At 49.1% G+C, this 19084-nt stretch overlaps 1 protein-coding gene across 13 annotated transcripts in view; it reads right to left on the bottom strand.

The window, feature by feature from the left end:
• Positions 1 to 19084, bottom strand: part of DYSF (dysferlin) — a 291329-nt gene that overhangs the window by 45054 nt on the left and 227191 nt on the right. For all 13 annotated transcript variants that reach the window (XM_065597358.1, XM_065597356.1, XM_065597357.1 and 10 more), the window contains 6 exons: positions 13494 to 13592; positions 11543 to 11671; positions 8048 to 8203; positions 5969 to 6060; positions 2808 to 2978; positions 1457 to 1599 (listed from right to left, as the gene is read on the bottom strand). In XM_065597358.1, coding sequence (XP_065453430.1) covers positions 1457 to 1599; positions 2808 to 2978; positions 5969 to 6060; positions 8048 to 8203; positions 11543 to 11671; positions 13494 to 13592 — 790 coding nt within the window. The remainder of the gene's footprint in view (positions 1 to 1456; positions 1600 to 2807; positions 2979 to 5968; positions 6061 to 8047; positions 8204 to 11542; positions 11672 to 13493; positions 13593 to 19084) is intronic.

Raw genomic sequence — 19084 nt, forward strand, 5'->3', positions numbered from 1 at the left:
CTTCACTTTATGCCCCGCCAGGTTCACATCTGACACTGTTCTGCACACACAGCTGGTTTCCAGATCTCGCTGAGGTCAAACCCCCAAGCTTTGTTCTGGTTTTGAAGTGATTGCCATTAAAAGAAAGCAAGGTGAAAGGCAGGCTGGGCGGGGGAGAGACTAGCCCCACTCAACTTAACACCTCTCCAGCCCTCGGTGAAAACCTGACACAGAACGGGAGGCTGTGAAGAAGTGGCTGCTTCTTGGCTCCTTCCAAGAGGGGTCTGTGCAGCAAAGCCCTACAACATTTGAGAGTGGTTTGTATCTCTGCTACGTACCCCAGGTCGCTGTGCCACTTTTAAATACCAGCCCCTCTGCAAGCAAAGTGCAGCTGGGTGATCACACAACCCTCTGTGCTTGTCAGAGCTCATGAGGAAACTGACACCTTTCGGCGCCCCTACATATTTGCATGGTGTGTTATCGCCTCTTTGGCTGGACAGAAATACATTGTTTTGAGTCCAAAGAGGTGGAATTCCACCCTCCTGGCAAAATGCTGAATCCTGGCAGATTTCAACCGTGCACAGAAATACCATTCATGTGTATACCACAGCAGATTGTCCTCGAAATCAGAGATTTCCACCTGGCTTTAGCTCACACACATGTTTGTAGCTATAATGCTACCGCCTTTCAAGCTGTATTAGGATAAAGGTAAGGGTGTGTTACGCTGGCCCGGTGTATGCGATATTTGTCGCCCTCTAGCGACATACCCAGCAAGTCCAGCAGACTGCTACCTGCACGCTGTGGCAGATTTCCTTCTGCTCAGTGCTGGAGCCTGCATTTGTATAATTCCTCCTGACGAGAGTGGTGTCCGTATGGGTTTGGCCAGGGTTTGCTCCAGTTCCAGAAGGTATTGAGCTGATGGAAGCGTGGCCTTGTGGTTAAGGCATTGAACTGGAGTTCTGGGTTCAATCCTTGAGTATATCACAGAGTCCCCACAGCACCTTGGGAAAATCACTTCATCTCTCTGGTCCACCTCTATAAAAGGAACAGGACCATTCTTCCTTTCTCCCACTCTTGGGCTGTCTAATCTGTTTAGCCTGTGAGCTCTTTGGGGCAGGGACTGGCCCTATGTGTATGTACAATGCCTAGCATAACGGGGCCTCGATCTGGGCTGCAGATCTAGGAGCTTCTAGGAGCAATACAGATTCTATAATGCTGGCAGCTCCTTTGGGCTGGCCATGTGGGTTTTCATAGAATCACAAAATCACAGAATCTCAGGGTTGGAAGGGACCTCAGGAGGTATCTAGTCCAACCCCCTGCTCAAAGCAACATGATCTGAGTTCTCACTGTAAATCAACTCGACTGTTCATCTTCACCATCCGTTTCGCTACCCTGTTTCACAAGCCGCCAGTCTCCAGTGCAATAATGGGGGTGGGGGGCAGGGAAATGGTTTATGGATGTGAGGAGACTCCTTTACCGAACTCAGAGAGGACGTACTCCTGCTCCCTGAATATGACCCGGTCTGGCTTGTAGATGGGAGCTTTGCAGTTGCATTGCAGGGAGAAGAGATGGAGCAGTTGGGAAGGTCGGAGCTGGTCTCGCCACTGGTTGGGTCCAGAACTGAAGCAAGACATTAGTAAAAACAAAGTGTTGTAAAATACACCCCGCCTCCAAAGGCCGCGACTGTTCCAGGGGCAACTGCCGGGCAGAACTACAGCGGGGGGTGAATAAGGCCGGGATATTTTTTAAAGAAACCCAAACTGAGCTCTAAGGGTCAGCAAGGAGCTGAGGGTGGAAGCACCCCGGCGGGAGAGGAGCGGTTCTAGGGGACAGACCGAGGCACAGTGAGGTAATGGCGGTACGCGGCGCGTTTCTTGAGCTGGCTCCCTCCCTGAGGATGAATCTCCCCCAGAACAGGCAGAGGAAACCTCAGGCTGAATGTGGCCGTCTCCCAGGGGAGATGAGGGGAGCCCCTTTAGCTGAGACATTTCAAACTGTAGGCACCGATTGCACGCTAGCAGGAAGTGACCTGAAAGTCTTGCCCGTCTCACACGCCTACCGCACGAGGCTGGGACTTCGTCCACGTTTTCCCACATTGGTGCAGCTGGGCAAAGCTGCAGCGGGCCTGGCCTGAGGGCCCCTCCCTTTGAGACACCCAGGTCAAGCTGCTACACAGAGAGAAACTACGGAGCCGGCTCCTCTCTCCCGGGGCCGACTCTCCCTCAGCTGCTGTCCCCTGTACCACTCCTGGGAGGCAGGGCAGAGAATCCGGGAACTGTACCGGGCCCCTGATGCCCCCTTCCAGCAGCACGGCTACACAGACAGGGGCAGTCTGGCTTGAGCGTCCAGCCAAAATTCATCCCAGTCCTTTATTCCCTATCCTATTAGGCCACCTCGCCCAGGGGGTCTCCACCTTTCCCATAGCAGGACCCCCTCCCATGTAACTAGGATATTGCCTCCCCTCCATGACTGCCACCCCCTGAGCGCATTATCCAGCCTCCCCTGAAACCTCCCCTAAAACCTGCCCTCACCCCAATATCTGCAGGACGACCCTGGTTTTGGCAGGCTGACTCCCACTTGCTCGTGGGAAGCCCTGGGGGTTCTGGCACCAGCCATGCAGGGCCCAGGAGATATCACATGGCGTGACGGTGACATTCTGACACATCACCCAGAGCTCCCTTGGCAACGCCTCTCCCTGGCGTGTCAGTGGGCTGATACCACAACAGATGCAGGTGCCCAGGATGGTGCTGGGTATCTTCCCTCCTTGACCCAGTCACATCTCCCCGACAGGGCAGCTCAGTGCCACCTGGGCTATCGGAAGTACCTACATGCAGTAGGTCTGGGGCAGGCCGCACCGGGCCCCGAATTTCGACAGGAACCGGTTCTCCAGGTCTATGACGGTCTCGCCAATCTTCTCATCCTTCGACAAGAGGTCGTAGTCATAGAGAGTAACCTTCAGGTCCTTCTCCAAAGGCAGAGTGCAGGTCAGCTCAAACATCCTGTGGAAAGGGGAAAAGCAAGAGCGTGTCAGGGATCAGGTCCTGGCCTGGAGTCAGCTGCTTGGTTGGCTCCACCTCCTGACTGGTGGGAGGAGGCAGCAAACCAGCTCTTAAGCCCAGCGGCAGCAGTTCAGTGGCTGCTCAAAGCACTCACCCCAGGCTGTGATAGCCCCTGTGTCTGCTTGTTCCCAGCCTTAATACAGGTAACCCGTTCCTGACCCTCAGCTCCGATTCCTCACCTGTGACCCTGGCTCTGACTCCGGCTCTGACTCTGGGCTCCAATTCCTGACTAGCGACTCCTGCTCCAACCATGAGGCACAACCACCCATGACAGAGAGAAGAGCTGGGGGTCTTGGCTTTCCCCGGGGTCTGTTGCTGATCACCTCTTAGGACAGACGAGCCCGTGGAAACACACCTCATGTCTTCCACCCTCCATCACATAACAGAACAACGCAGATGCTGGGCTTTTCGGCCTGCCTGTCTCTCCAGTGTCCCGCCACGCCTGATCAATTGATGCAGAGCTGTGAGCTACTGGACTGGGCCATGGAGACCCAGGTTCTGTGCCCAGGTCAGATGCTTTCTGTGTGACCTTGAGCAAGCCTGTGCCTCACTTTCCCAATCCACAAAATGGGAATGGTCCTGACTCGCTTTGCAATCAATGGATGGAAAGCAACTAGATGAGAGCTGGGGATCACTAGTGAATGGCGGCCCCAGAATAATAAGCGAACAGAATGCTGGGCATCATTAAGAAAGGGACAGAAAATATCATATTGCCTCTATATAAATCCACGGTACGCCCACATCGTGAACACTGCGTGCAGATGTGGTCGCCCCATCTCAAAAAAAGATATATTGGAATTGGAAAAGGTTCAGAAAAGGGCAACACAAATGATTAGGGGTAGGGAACGGCTTCCGTATGAGGAGAGATTAATAAGACTGGGACTTTTCAGCTTGGAAAAAAGACGACGGGGATATGATAGAGGTTTGTAAAATCATGACTGGTGTGGAGAAAGTAAATAAGGAAGTGTTATTTACTCCTTCTCATAACATGAGAACCAGGGGTCACCAAATGAAATTAATAGGCAGCAGGTTTAAAACAAACAAAAGGAAGTATTTCTTCACACAACGCACAGTCAACCCTTGGAACTCTTTGCCAGAGGATGTTGTAAAGGCCAAGGCTATAACAGGGTTCAAAAAAGAACTAGATAAATTCATGGAGGATAAGTCCATCAATGGCTATTATCCAGGATGGGCAGGGATGGTGTCCCTAACCTCGGTTTGCCAGAAGCTGGGAATGAGCGACAGGGGATGGATCACTTGATGATTCCCTGTTCTGTTCGTTCCATCTGGGGCACCTGGCATTGGCCACTGTTGGAAGACAGAAGACTGGGCTAGATAGACCTTTGGTTTGACCCAATCTGGCCTTTCTTATGTTCTTATAATACCTTACTTTGAACTGGAGGGTCTTTCCTCCAGAAGCATCCCAAAGAATTTTCTAAACTCTCTGGCTCAGATCCCCAGCGGGTGTAAATCGGTGTAGCTCCACTGGAGTCACTGGGGCCAGATCCTCAGCTGATGTAAACTGGTAGAGCGCGCTGAAGTCAATGGAGATGGTCCTCACTCTCCCTTGACGTTCTATACACACATGCACACGCATTACGGTGGGCCTTGTTCTCATCTCACTCACTCACTGGCCTGACCTCGCTGATCGTCACTGACTTCCATGTGGAGTCAGTCCTGGTTTACACCGATGACCAGGATCTGGCTATTAGGTCTGGGAGTCACTTCACCTGCTGCTGAAACTTGGCTGCCTCCAAGGTGGAACTGATGCCCTTTTAACAGCACCCCCACCACTGTACAGCAGCTTTGAGGATGGGAAGTGAGTGATTGTGTCTCCAATTAAAGCGGCAGGAGGAATTCAGGTCAGCAAATCGTAATTGGCCTAGCTGGAAAACAGCCAGGATCCCAGGGTTACTCTTGTGAAATGGGAGCTTTAATAGCCATGAGCAGCCGGGACCTGGGTTTTCCGTCTCGTCTTAGCGACGCGGTGGTAGGTGCAGAACTCTGTCTAGACTGGTCTTTGGCTGGAAGCCAAGCCTGGTAAAAGAGACCCTCCCCTGGGCTTGCTCGGGACAGCCAAGCTCATTATTATTACATGTATCATGGTAACATCTAGTGCCCTCACTGAGAGCAGATCAGCATTGTGTTATGGGCCACACAAACACATAGTAAAGGGATGGCCCATGAGCTGAAGACCTTATAGCCCTAACGAGACAATGCAGAGAAGTGACGGAGGTCTACAACATCATGACTGATGTGGAGAAAGTGAACAAGGAAGTGCTATTTACCCCTTCACATAACACACAAACCAGGGGTGACCGGATGAAATTAACAGGCAGCGGGTTTAAAACAAACATAAGGCAGTCCTTCTTCACACAGCGCACAGCCAACCTGTGGAACCAGTTGCCAGGGGATGTTTTAAAGGCCAAACGTCTAACTGGGTTAAAAAATGAATGAGATAAGTTCACGGAGGATGGGTTTATCAATGGCTATTGGCCAAGATGGTCAGGGATGCAGAACTATGCTCCCTAAACTTCTGACTGCCAGACGCTGGGACTAGATGACAGGGGATGGATCACTCCGTAACTACTCTGTTCTGTTCATTCCCTTGGAAGCACCTGGTACCAGCCGTGGTCGGAAGCCAGGATGCTGGGCTCGATGGACCACTGGTCTGACTCAGTATTATTACCCCTATTTCACAGATAAAGAACAGAGAGTAAATGATTCGCCCAGGATCACACAGAGTCCGGAACTGAACTAAAACCTTGCAAGTCCCAAAGCACTGCCTCAGCCACAAGACCATTCGTGCTCTCTGACACCAGTCTCTGCCTTCCTCTCCCTTTCCTGCTCTTTCCGCTTTGCTTGTGATCCTGCCTTGGGAGGCAAGTCCCACCGTCCCCACCTGGAATTGAAGCGAAAGAGAAACGTACTTTCCGAAGACGGGCTCCAGCGTGCACGGGATGTAATTGTCCTGGTCATTTATGGATTTCTTTCCCACCGAAATCTTCACGTAGGGGTCACACTACAAAGACAGGAGGAAAAAAAGAACACAGGAGGTGGGACTGCTACAGACTCATCTTCAACCACAATAATAATGACCAGATTCTGCCACCCTTAGTCATGTGGATCAACCCCTTATTCCATGAACAGGCCCTTGAGTAACACCCCACGTCAGCAAGGGGGACAGATTCATAACAAATTCCCATAGGTGCTAGTGCTGACTGATCCAGCTGCGATTCCTGTTCCAGGCTTTGTATGCGCATGGACAGGCAGTGGGGATGAGCAACCAAGGGCGCAGCATGGAAGGGAATTAACAGAGTTGCCTTGAAGATCTCATGACCCCATAGGCACCGACTCCAGGGGTGCTCTGGGGCTCAAGCACCCATGGGAAAAAAAAATAGTGGGTGATCAGCACCCACCAGCCACAGCTGATCGGCAGGGCTGCCAATCAGCTGTTTGGCGGCTGGGGGAGGCACTTGGGGTAGGGCGGAGAGCAGTGAGAGGCGGGGTCCTCAGGGGAGGGTTGGAGCAGGGGCAGGAAGAGATGGAGCAAGGATGGGGCCTCTGGGAAGGGGGTGGAGTGAGGTGGGGCCTCGAGGCGGAGCAGGGGTGGAGCGCCCCTGTGGAAAAATAAAAGTCAGTACCTATGTAATACCAACAGACCTCGGTCAGGTGGGCAGGATTGAACCTGGGACCTCTGGAGCTAAATGCATAAACCACTACTGCATGAATTCAAAGCCATGTGCCCCTCAGGTAGGGCTGTAGCAGACTCATTAATTGCTAAGTGATCTTAGTGCCACTAGATGGGACAGAGCACCACACCCAGGAGGTGTGGGGGTTACACCTATGCATGACCCCCACACTTAGAGGGACACATCCCCTTATTTCGTCTCAGTTCAGCAAACGGCCTGGGGGATAATGGCCAGGGACTCCAGGGTGGCGGGGAAGAACCCATGCTGAGATCTTCATGGGGTTTTCACTGTCCCACAGGTTTTTTCAGAAGGGAGGGATGGGGCAGCCCTTGGTTGGCTAAGTCAGACATAACTCAAAAACACACAAGGAGCACGGGCACTGAGTAAGAAGTGGCCACTTTTCTCCTGGCTGCATTAAGCAGGAAGAATCAAAGCATACTGGGAAGGGGAAATGGTTTAACCTTAAATTTTTTTTTTTTTTGACAGAAAATGCTTTCACTGAAATTCTTTGAAGGAAAGCTCCTATATGGAAAGTTTTCATTTCGTGTCAGTTTTTGAAAACTGAAAAAAAAAAATTGATTTTCATTTTTGGGTTTTCCTCCCTCTCCTCCTCTCCATTTTTTAATCGTTTCCAGGGTGAAAAGTGAGTTTCAGAAAATGGTTTTTGTTGTTTTTTAAAAATGGAAACAAAAAGGAAATTTTTCATTTCAACCAAAAACAATTTTCTTTTCATTTTAAATGGTCAAAAAAATTGTTTCTGAAGATTTCTCCCCCCAAAATTTTTTTTTGAAGGAAATTTTTGCTTCCTCTGAAATTTTGGGCAGAAATGAATTTGGATATTGCCATCTGCTCTACTGAAAAGCCCAACAAGAATATAGGAGAGCTTAGGCCCTGGGGCTTCAGAACCATGGAAATGACACTTTGAAGAAACAAGTTGGTGTTCGTTTTTTCCTGGATGCCAAGGCCAGAAGTGTGAGCGACGAGGGGATGGGGCAGAGAGAAGCGAGCGGGTCGGGGTCTTGGGGGGAAGAGGCAGCACGGGAGTGGGGTCTTGGGAGAAGGGGCAGTGTGAGGGCGGGGGCTCGGGGGCAAGGAGCGGAACAAGGGCGGGGTCTCAGGGGGAAGGGGTAGTGCGAGGATGGGGCCTTGGAGAGAAGGGTGGTGCAAGAGCAGGGCCACAGTTCAGGCACCTGTGGCCCCCCCACACACACTTTTAGGGCACTTCTGCCGCTCCTGACACAGGCCAGGGAATTCCACCCCAGCATTTCTGCCCTCAGCCCCATTGCCACGTCTCCCAGATGCTCCCCTGAAGGATACCTTTCCATTGGAGTCCTTGGGTTGCAAGTCGAAGGCACGGATGATGTAAATCCTGATGAGACACTCCTGGGGCCCTTTGGCTGGGAGCTGATGGAACTGGCGTGGTGGGACCGGCACTCTTGGGTCATCCGGGAGGGGGTACATTTTGAACGAGCCCTGAAAAAACATTGAGCAGTCACACGTGTGCACATGCGGGCGTGTTACACTACAAATGCTAATAGCTGGCAACTGTGTGACTGAACTCAGGGCAAATCAGTGCAATGCTGCTTGTGTAATACCACATCCCCAGGCAAATCATCAGCAGGAAGGATGGAACCTCAGAATCTTTCAGCGTACCCTTCCGCTGCGTAACCTCTCTCTGTGTCCCACACACCACCAGAGGGGGACAGAGCGCCATACGGAATAGAGGAGCAATCCTTCACTTCCTGTCCTAAAGCTGTTAAACAGTCGCTGTGTTTCAACCCAGAGGGGGCCGCGAGTCAGTAGTAGATTGGTAAAGTGATGCCTATGGGTAAGTCTACGCTGCAGTTAGACACCCGCGCCTGGCCCGTGCCAGCTGACTCGGGCTCGCAAGGGGGGTCCTCCCCCTTAGCAGGGTCCTAGAGCCCAAATGCCAGCCCGGGCCTGAACGTCTACACCACAATTAAACAGCCCCTCAGCCCAGAGCCAGTCGCAGGTGTCTAATTGCAGTGTAAACATATCCTATATGCTGTTAATTACTATGCAAGGGTCACCTGGGGCAGAATTACTTAGGCCTTGATTCTCTTTTACACTACCATCATTTGTCCCCTTACGCTGCCAGAATGGTGCAAAGGACCATTCGTGCAAATGAGAATTGAGCTCTTAATGTTTTTAAGGAGCCGAGATCCTCAGAGGAAAAGGTGCTTTACACGCACAAAGCATCATGCGCTACAGATCCATTCAAAGAGAGACCGGTGGAGCGAGTGCCCTGAAGGGACTGGCTCCGAGCACTTGCGTAGACAGCCTGGCAGTCCTCTCACACACATGCTCTCCCCGCCCCACGGAAGAAAGATACTCCATTGTTTTGACCCAGTCGGCCCCAGGCAATGCTGACTCCAGATGTGATTTTCCACATGGATTATGTCTAAGCCTGTACCGGTTCTGAAGTGCAGAATGTAGCCCTCGCCAGGGGATAAGGCAGTCAGACGTTGCTCTGACTGCGTTTGTTAGTACACTTTTATGGCCAGTTCTCCACGGGGGTGCTAATAGGAAATAATTCATCCTAATAAGCACCAATACATTCTGTTTCTACAAGACCTTTCATTCGGCAGGATCCCAAAGTGCTCTGGTGACAGCATACAATGCACATTCTCTCTCCCACACGCACTGTGGAGAATCGCTTGCCCGCCACTGAAATGCTGCCCCCTCTGAGTGAAACACAGCAGCTGCACTCTGCCAGAAACACTACAATGGTGTTAAGTGCAACAACTTCTTACTTAGATTGTAAGCACTTTGGGGCAGGGATTGTTTGTTTGTTCTATGTTTGTACAGCTCCTAGCACAATGGGGTGGAGCAGACCAGGGCTTCTAGGTGCTACTGCAATACAAATAAATAATAACAGGCCATTGCATCAGGACTAACATCTTATCCATTACACGGGCTCTAGAGGTGACTTGGGATTTGTCTACACTTAGACGTGGAAGGGTTCGATTTTTATCAGTAAATGCCGGTGAACATTGATTTCACTGTACACACAGAAACCAACAAAAAATATTTCCATCGATAATAAGCTAAACTTAGTGACAGGCCAAGTAAGAAAAATGCTCCTTGAGAACTAATGAGAGTTGATTTAAGGGGTGGGGGAGGGATAGCTCAGTGGTTTGAGCAATGGCCTGCTAAACCCAGGGTTGTGAGTTCAATCCTTGAGGGGGGCCATTTAGGGAACCAGGGTAAAAATCTGCCTGGGGACTAGTCCTCCTTTGATCGTTGTAGCAGTGAAGATATGTCTTCAGGTTTTACATCTGTTGTTCTAGCAGGGTCTGGTGCCACTCTGAGTTGGCTGTCAGGTACCACCCCACACTGGAACCCAGACAGGGTATCATCAAACAACTACAACCCATACTTGATGGGGACCCCATCCTAAAAGAAATCTTTCCTGAACCCCCTCTTCTGGCCTTCAAATAACCCCCCAACCTCTGCAAGCTCATCAGCAGAAGCAAACTCCCCACAGACCAACTCAAAGCAGCACCAAACCTTGCTAGAACAAGATACAAAACCTGCCGCCATATCTCCCCTGCTACAGTGATCAACGCCAACAATTCATTACTTTGCTGGACACAAAAACCCAAGGACTGAACAGAAACACTGGATTTCTGGCTTATTACAACAACCTGTAACCCACTAACCCCGCTCTTTTTGTCCTATGACTGCAGAGGTGCTAATGGGCCATTCTACTTTGAATTGTCCCTTACAATATGTGCTCACTACTTATGCTAAACAACCTGTTCCACCTTGCCTTTAGCTGTGAGGCTAGGAGCACTTTTCCCAGACCTGAAGAAAAGTTCTGTGTGGCTCCAAAGCTTGTCTCTCACCACCAGAAGTTGGTCCAATAAAAGATATTACACCTCACCCGCCTTGTCTCTCTAATATGCTGGGACCGACACAGCTACAACTACACTGCATACAACAATGCCATCTGTCTTGGACGGTTTAGACACAAGAAATCCTGCATCTTGGCAGAGGGTTCGACTAGATGACCCTTGCGGTCCTGTCTAGCCCTATGAGTCTATGACATACAATGTTGATAGATTGTGTTTTAACAATTATAAAGCTTTAACTTTTTTCATCTCTTGTCATTAAATAATTATCTGACACCCTCATCGTCTGGCCCACCATACTTTCCTGCAACTGTGAAACTTTAAATTGATGAAAATAAAAATAAATGCTTCCAACCCATAATTTCACGCCACTGTGAACATTTCAGTAAATAAAAATAGGGGGAAAAAACCCAAAATAAGCATTGATATTAGCTGCCGAAATTTTAAGAAAATACAAATCCAATTCTGCCGAGCCCCTCTCTATTGTAATCGCAGGGTGTCATTGCAACTTGAGCAATCGGAGCCCAGCTAGCGAGCTCAGACACATGTGCAGAGAAGCCACTGAACAACCCGCCCTGGAACTCTGGGTAATTATTCACGGGGTTAGCCCTTGCTAAACGAGCTGCCACGGCCTCACTGCTCTGCGACCTACACTAGCTAAAGTAGAGCTACCTGGGGTAGGTCTACACGAGCTGAAATCACACCCTGTGTTTGCAGTGTAGACACACCCATCCCATCCAGCGTGTTAAGCACCAACTCTTGTCTGCTCTGCCCTCTGCAACGTTCCCAACTTCTGTCAGGCCTGGGTTCCAACAGATCCTTCCATGGTTTATAACAAAGAAATATTCATGGGCAGGCGCTAGAAGGATTAGCTGCTAGTTTCCAATTGACTACTGCTAGGTAAAGTGACTCTGGGTATAAAGAGCGTCCATCGGACCTTGAATTCCCCCACCACCGAGGGATCTTCGTTAGCGTCCTGCGTTCTGCCGCGGTAGAGCTTGAAGGTGTGGCAGAAGTCGGAGAGCCTCTCAAATTCCTCCATATTCTCCAGCTCCGTCTCGTAGACCTAAGGAGGAAAACCCCTCTGAGTAAAAGGATGAATTTCACCCATAAAGCACAGGGTGCACACCATCTGCACAATACCAGGGATGCCTCTGTATCTCCTTACTCCCAGAGCCCTAGAGATCAGGGGTGGAGAAGGCCTTTCAGATCACTATGGTAACAACAACCTTTCACAGACCCCTTAGACATTGTCTGCGGACCCCTAGGGGTCCGCAGATCACAGGTTGAAAACCACTAACCTAGACTGTCCCTTGAGGCCAACGTGGGATTGTCACTCTCCAAGCACTTTGAGGTTTTAAATGACTCAGGGTTTGCCCTCACTGCAATTAGAGACCCACGGCTGGCCCAGGTCATCTGACTCAGGCTCGTGGGGCTGTCCAATTGAGGTGAAGACATTTGGACTTGGGCTGCAGCCCGGGCTCTGGGACCCTCCCCCCTAGCTTGGGCCTAGAGCCGGGGATCCAGCCTGAGCCGGAATGTTTACACAACAATGAAACAGCCCCTTAGCCCGAGCCCCGTGAGCTTAAGTCAGCCGGCACAGGCCAGCTGTGGGTTATGAATTCCAGCGTAGACCTATCAAGCAACAGGGCTCCCGCTGCTTCCCCATGGAAGGTCTTCCACGGCCCAAGGGATCGCACCATTCCTGGCAGCCAGGCGATGATTTCCCTGTTTTACATTCAACGGGGGTTGTTATGCTACACTCGTCACTGTGGGATTGAGGACTTAATTCATCCCTCTTGTACCAGCCTTAACAATTCTTCTCCTTGAGGTACACGCTCTCCTAGGCAGGTCATTTGTTCGGTTATAAACCAGACAGTCCTCTTTTTGGGTGGTTAGTGCCCAGGCCAGTGCTGAAACAAAACCAGACATGGTTTTGTCCAGTATCAGATGGGGTATGTTAGTTTGAAAGCATGCCACTGCGCCCCCACTGGTGTGACCTTGCAGATGCTGGGCATGTGAGATCACGCCAGCAGGGGCAAGCCCATGCCATTCCCGGTGGTACAAGAATGACCAATATTTGGAGACTGAATGAGTGGCCACCCCACATTCTTGTAGACTGGTAGCTCCCTGCCACACCCAGCCCATAAGCCTCGATGCTGTGAACAGTTACTTGGGCATACAGCTGGTCAAAAAATTTCCAGCTGTTGAAACTGTTTTTCAACAGAAAATTGGGTTTTCTACCAAACAAAATTTTTCTGAACAATGTTTGTTTTCTGGAGGAAATCTGAATTTTTCACCAAAAAAAAAAGGGAACACCCCTAAAAAGAAATACTTCAGTTAAGGAAGGGTGCCTCGGTGCCTCATGAGACTTGCAGTTCAATTGTCTCATGTTCCCCTTCTCTTCTACGGTCTGGGCTCCCCAGCCAGACTACATCTCCCATGACCAAGGACTCCCATGATGCACTGCCACCCTTTTCCAAGAGGGGAGACTGTGTATTATGGGAGATGTAGTCTGACCAGGGAGCCGGGTCTATAGAGGCGAATGGGAGCATGAGACACTGAAACTACAGCTTCCATGAGGCACCCCGGCCAAAATGTTCAGTACTCTAATTTTGTCCAAAAAAAGTTTTGGTTTTTTTGGGGAGGGCTCCACAACCAGCTCCACTCCTGTGCTTAACTTTACACATGGGAGTCATGCCACTGATGTCCCAAGGACCCAACCCAGCTCCCATTGAAATCAACAGCAAAACTCCCACTGATTTCAGAATCAGATCTGGAAAAAACACCCCTCGACTGGAGCTCCCCTTTTAAAATAAATCTCACTCCATAGACAATCAGTGTCAGCCAGCTGCTACAAGGCCTCAGCCACAAGGAGATGAGGTTACCTTCAGTGTGTCAAAGCCCTTCTCTAAGTAGCCGCCGCATTTCTCTCTCTCCCCGGTCGAAGCGTAGAACTTGCTCCACCAGTCGATGAACTCTTCCTCCTGGAGGAGGGGGAAAAATAAAGTATCTCCCTTGGGAAACCACCCGGCGAAAACCGCACCATTTAACATAATTGCTATGGTTAATATTCACCCCATGCAGAGAACCAGCACCAAGCTCATATACCCAATGGGTGTTACACATCCCCCTGTGGGCTGAGCCACAGAACAGCGAGCCTGTGGCCTTGTCTACACTACACAGGCTCTTCTGATGCAGCTCGACCAGGATAGCTACACCAGCAAAGCCCCCAGTGAGGATGCAGCGTGCGCCAACAGAGGGAGTTTTCCTGTCGGCATAGAAACACCACCTCCCCAAATGACTTTAGCTATTCCAAAAAAACTCTTCTGTCAGCACCGCTGCCCGTCTACGCTTTGCCACCGTAGTTATGTTGGTGAGAGGGTGTGGTTTTTACACAGACCCAACCAGCAAAACTGTAGTGTGGACTTGACATGTTACAAACTGTTACAGGAGCAGGGATAGCTCAGTGGTTTGAGCGTTGGCCTGCTAAACCCAGGATTCTGAGTTCAATCCTTGAGGGGGCCATTTAGGGAAGTGGGGTAAAAATCTGGGGATTGGTCCTGCTTTGAGCAGGGGGTTGGACTAGATGCCTCCTAAGGTCCCTTCCAACCCTGAGATTCTATGAAGATCTGGCTCTTTAGCCCAAGCTGTATAGAGTCTTTCTTTTAGCTCTGAAGGTCCCTGGTTGCTAGTACAATCCCCAGTGTGGTAGCCAAGACAGAGGTTGTCAGACAACACTTAAGCATTCAGGATTCAAAGTGGTGCCTAGACCTCTCTGCACAGAGGTGAATCTCACCCCAGGAGTGGGTCAAAGATGTTCTGGAGACGAAGCCATCAGAATTTGTTTCCAGGTGGCAGCTTTTTGCCGACCTTGGTGGCCCTCCGCTGGGGATCTCCATGTGAAAGGAAGGACGGGTTATAATAACAGCCCCCAGACTAACAGGGCCACGTGTCTCAGAATGCTGAGGATATGTGCTGGGATATCTGATAAATAAAACCTACCCCCCAACTCTAAGCTTAGGTTGCAAACTTTCTGGGGCCGGAATTGCCCTTTTGTTCTATTTGTAAAGCGCATAACGCAAGGGGGCCAACGTCCATGCCTTGGTCTCCTATACATTACCATAGTACTAACTATATCCCTTAAAACAAACCCTGATCCCAAGAAATTCCACCGCTCTCTAGAAGAACGTAACAACTATGCAGATCTATACAAGAAACAGAAATCACCAATCCCATAAGCTTAAGACTTTTAAAAGTGAATGGCAGGAGACTCAAGGCCGGTAAGGAGATTTCACCTCATCTGTTATGTAAACTGGGAGAGATAATGGGCTTTCAGGACTGCGGATATTATTCCAAGGAGAAAGCCGGCTGTCGGGTTCTGAAAATATATATTATTTTATTATAAGTGCACAATTTTGAAATTTATGCAAGCGAAGATGAAGGGGCTTTGACTGTGATTCATGAAACATTCCTGAAAACTAATGATGTCTTATTTTAGAAGTCCACAAAATTCCATCACACTGACCTAATGGAGGAATCAGAGTAGAGGTTTATTGGATTTCGATTTTAAGCCAACAGTTGCAGGCTTGAAATTGCTGTCTTGAATAGACATTGTTTTTAATAGCAATATTACATAAATTAGCTTTGAGGCCTCGGCTGCCTTCATTTTTTCAAATCTTGCCTTTCATCACGCCCCTTGTTTTATTGTTTAAAAATCTACGTCCTAACCACCACGGCTTTATTCTGACATTCCACAGGTACCAAGTTACAAAGAAAGCACTTAAACTAATCTGACGACTTACCCATGGTATCTTCTGCAGCCCCAAGACAAAGCATTGGGTTAGATATTTTTGCTGATTTCTACTGATGTTACAAAAAGAAGAAGAAGAAGAAGAAGAAAAGGCCAGAGGGAGCAGCTGGAATGTTAATAGCGAAGGACATTAATCGTTTTGCCTGCAAATGGAAAAGCCAGTTAAAGCAAAGGACCCAATACGCAAGTGACTGGATAGGGGGATTTGATTTAATCATCAGGCAACAGCCAAAAGCACTTTAAGTGTCTTATCTGGGAAGCCGGGCTGTGTACTGATCAGAGGGCAGAACTGGGAGTCTGGGTTTCTATTTCCAGCTTGGCTACTGACTCGGTGGGGGTGGAATCCATCTCCTGGGCAGAGAGCCAGCACCGGGCCAAGGAGCCACTGGAGTCGCGCTTAACCCGACAGCAGACATAAGTGGGACATTTACCCTGTGCTGGACCTCTGTCCTTGGGTACATGGCCATGGGCAAGTCACTTGGGCTGAGACTTTTCACAGCTGGGTACCTCAAGCCAGGCACCGTGATCCATAGACAGACACCGCAGTAAGGCCCTGATTCTGATGGGAGCTTTGCCACTGACACCAGCAAGCATCAGACCAAGCCCTAAGTGGCCTAATTTTTCAGACATGCGGAGCAGTCACGTCTCCCATGGCTGTCGGGGGAATTCACCGCTCTGTGCCTCCATTTTGGCCCCCCGATCTGTAAAATGGGGATAATCTTTACCTACCTCACAGCGGTGCTCGGGGAAATTGGTTAATGTCTAGAAAGTGCTGAGATCCCTGCATAAGAAGCACTAAAGAAGAGCAACGCATTAATCTAGTTAGCTCAATCTATTTAGTTTAACAAAGAGAAGGTCATGGGGTGACTTGATCCCAGTCTATAAATACCTACCTGGGGAACAGATATTTAATAATGGGCTCTTCAATCTAGCAGGCAAAGGTCTAACACGATCCGATGGCTGGAAGTTGAAGCTGGACAAATTCAGACTGGACATTTTTCACAGTGAGTGTAATTAACCACTGGAACAATTTACCGAAGGTGGTGGTGGATTCTCCATCCCTGGCAACTTTTAAATCAAAAGATCTGCTCTAGTTCAAATAGGAATTAATACCGGGAAATCCCCTGGCCTGTGGTATGCAGGAGGTCAGATTCGATTTTCACAGCAGTCCCTTCTCACTTTACAATCTAACAATCCGTTTTATTTTACCAAGGGACGTATCAGAATGGAGTACTGTGATAAGGCAAAATGATGGGTTATGTTTAAGAGAAATTAATTCACATTCGAAGAATGTCTAATAAATAACAGTGTTTTACAAACACATGGCACTTTGCACCAGAGAATCTCTACGCCTTTTTGAGTCTAAGGCCTTGATTCAGCAAAGCGCTTAAGCATGTGCTTAATTTTAATCACAGTATTGAAGTCTATGGGATTTAAGTCTATAATTAAATGCCTTCCTGGATCAGGGCTCAAATTCAGCCCTGTGGAAAGGGCCAGCCCAAGGCATATGTGCCCATAAATCCTATTTAAGCCCTCAAAATAAGACTTAAAAGGGACTTAAAAGAGCACATAGTCTCTGTGCAGGCCCTCACATAGGGGTGAGTTTCATTCTACAGATGTGAATGAGCTGAACCTCCCAACCTCCTCTGAGATAGATCAGTATCATTATTAGAGCTGGTTAGATGGCTTTGTGATAGACAAGCTAAGGGACTTGCCCAGAACCATACAGGGAGTCAGTAGCAGTGCTGGCAATACAACCCAGAAGCCTTGATATGCAGTTCCCTGCTCTAACCATTAGACCCCACTCCTCCCTGTATGAGTACACTTAATTACGGTGCTAATAAATACACAGTGTCGTTAAAGAGACAAAAATCAGTTGTGTTAGGGCTCAGCAGGGCCAGGTGAAGTTGTGGCTTGCTTTTAATTGAATCATCCACGCAGGCAATTCTTTAACTGCTCTGTGTGAAATCCCCATCCACCCACCCAAAAAGCTCCCATTAACTGTTAAAAGCAGCGTCACACACAGCCCTCACCCTCCAGCATCACGCAGCAGGTTACCCCTGTGCAGAGAAAAATGTCAGGGCAGGAGGTTACAGCCATTGCTGAGACAAGGCATGATGTCAATAGAGTTACACCAGCGATGAATCTGGCCCATGGACCAGACCCCTGATCCCAGACGATTCTCATCGGAGCAGCGAAGAGGCAGCCAGAAGACGGGCAGCTGCCTGTCACCTGTTCCCATCGGTTTCCCTTCTGGCCGATCATGCACCGCACACAACACAAGTGTATTGGGGCTTGTAACAGGGTAGCTGGCATCTGCTCCCTCCAGGTGTCTATGGAAGGGAAGTATTCCTTTTTATAGCCCTGCCCCCTTATCCCAGAATTCCTTGCTGTCCCAACCTCCATTCTAGGCTGCAGTCATTATAGGCCTACGATGGACCTGGGCTTGTCCTTAAAGGGCCAGCCCTCTGTTACAGGGTCATTCCACCCGCTCTCATATCACCTTGGTGGATCCTTTAGGAAAATGAAGCAATGCGAGTGCTGTACATGTAGAAGCACACACCAGCAGCATGGACGGGAGGGTGCAGAATTAACGAGGAGGAAAATCCTGTTCATCCGTCTTCAGGCAGTGAAAAAAGTGTGGCGGGAGGGTCGGAGTTGTGATGTGATATGGATATGACATTACTGAAATGTACTTTATGCCCCACGGCTCATGTAAGGTACCATTGGAACGGTTATGGTTTACCGAATGTGATTATCCCATTTGTATGCCTGAATCATTTCTGTATCTGAAGTTAGGAATATTGACCATGTATCTGTATTTCAAATGTGCTACTTTGGGTGTCACCCCCAACTAGCCCTTCAGATACAACAATGAAAAAGCCAGACAGGGCTGATGGCCCATTAGGAAGAAACATCACGACTGTGAAGATACTCATCTCTCTCCTTCCTGAGAGTCCTCTTGGGACTAGCTGTGACACTACTAGGTCAGGTGGTCCTGCCACCTGGTACAAAACACTATCTTGGACTTCTAGTAATTTTCCACTTACAGGAGGGGGAGGTCAAAGTTTGGGAAACAAACCATATGTAAATTCTATTTAAGGCTCGGAGGGAAGGCATTCCAGACTCTCCTCCATGGCCTACCCAAGAAGAAGGACTGCTGAAAGAACCTGGAGGGACAAAAGAGACTAACCTGAAGGGAAAGGCGGGGGTGAGTCCAAACTGAGACAGGGGTTCAGTCTATAAGAAGAAATAACTGGAACTCTGAGCTACAGAAACTCTGCATCCGGCCTAATTCAACATTGAGGGTGAGAAATTACCTTTTGTAACCTCAAAAAGAAGAACAGGAGTACTTGTGGCACCTTAGAGACTAACAAATTTATTAGAGCATAAGCTTTCGTGGACTACAGCCCACTTCTTCGGATGCATATAGAATGGAACATATATTGAGGAGATATATATACACACATACAGAGAGCATAAACAGGTGGGAGTTGTCTTACCAACTCTGAGAGGCCAATTAATTAAGAGAAAAAAAACTTTTGAAGTGATAATCAAGCTAGCCGAGTACAGACAGTTTGATAATAAGTGTGAGAGTACTTACAAGGGGAGATAGTCAATGTCTGTAATGGCTCAGCCATTCCCAGTCCTTATTCAAACCGGAGT

Source organism: Chrysemys picta, chromosome 5 (assembly GCF_011386835.1).
Source record: "Chrysemys picta bellii isolate R12L10 chromosome 5, ASM1138683v2, whole genome shotgun sequence".
Lineage (NCBI taxonomy): Eukaryota > Metazoa > Chordata > Testudines > Emydidae > Chrysemys > Chrysemys picta.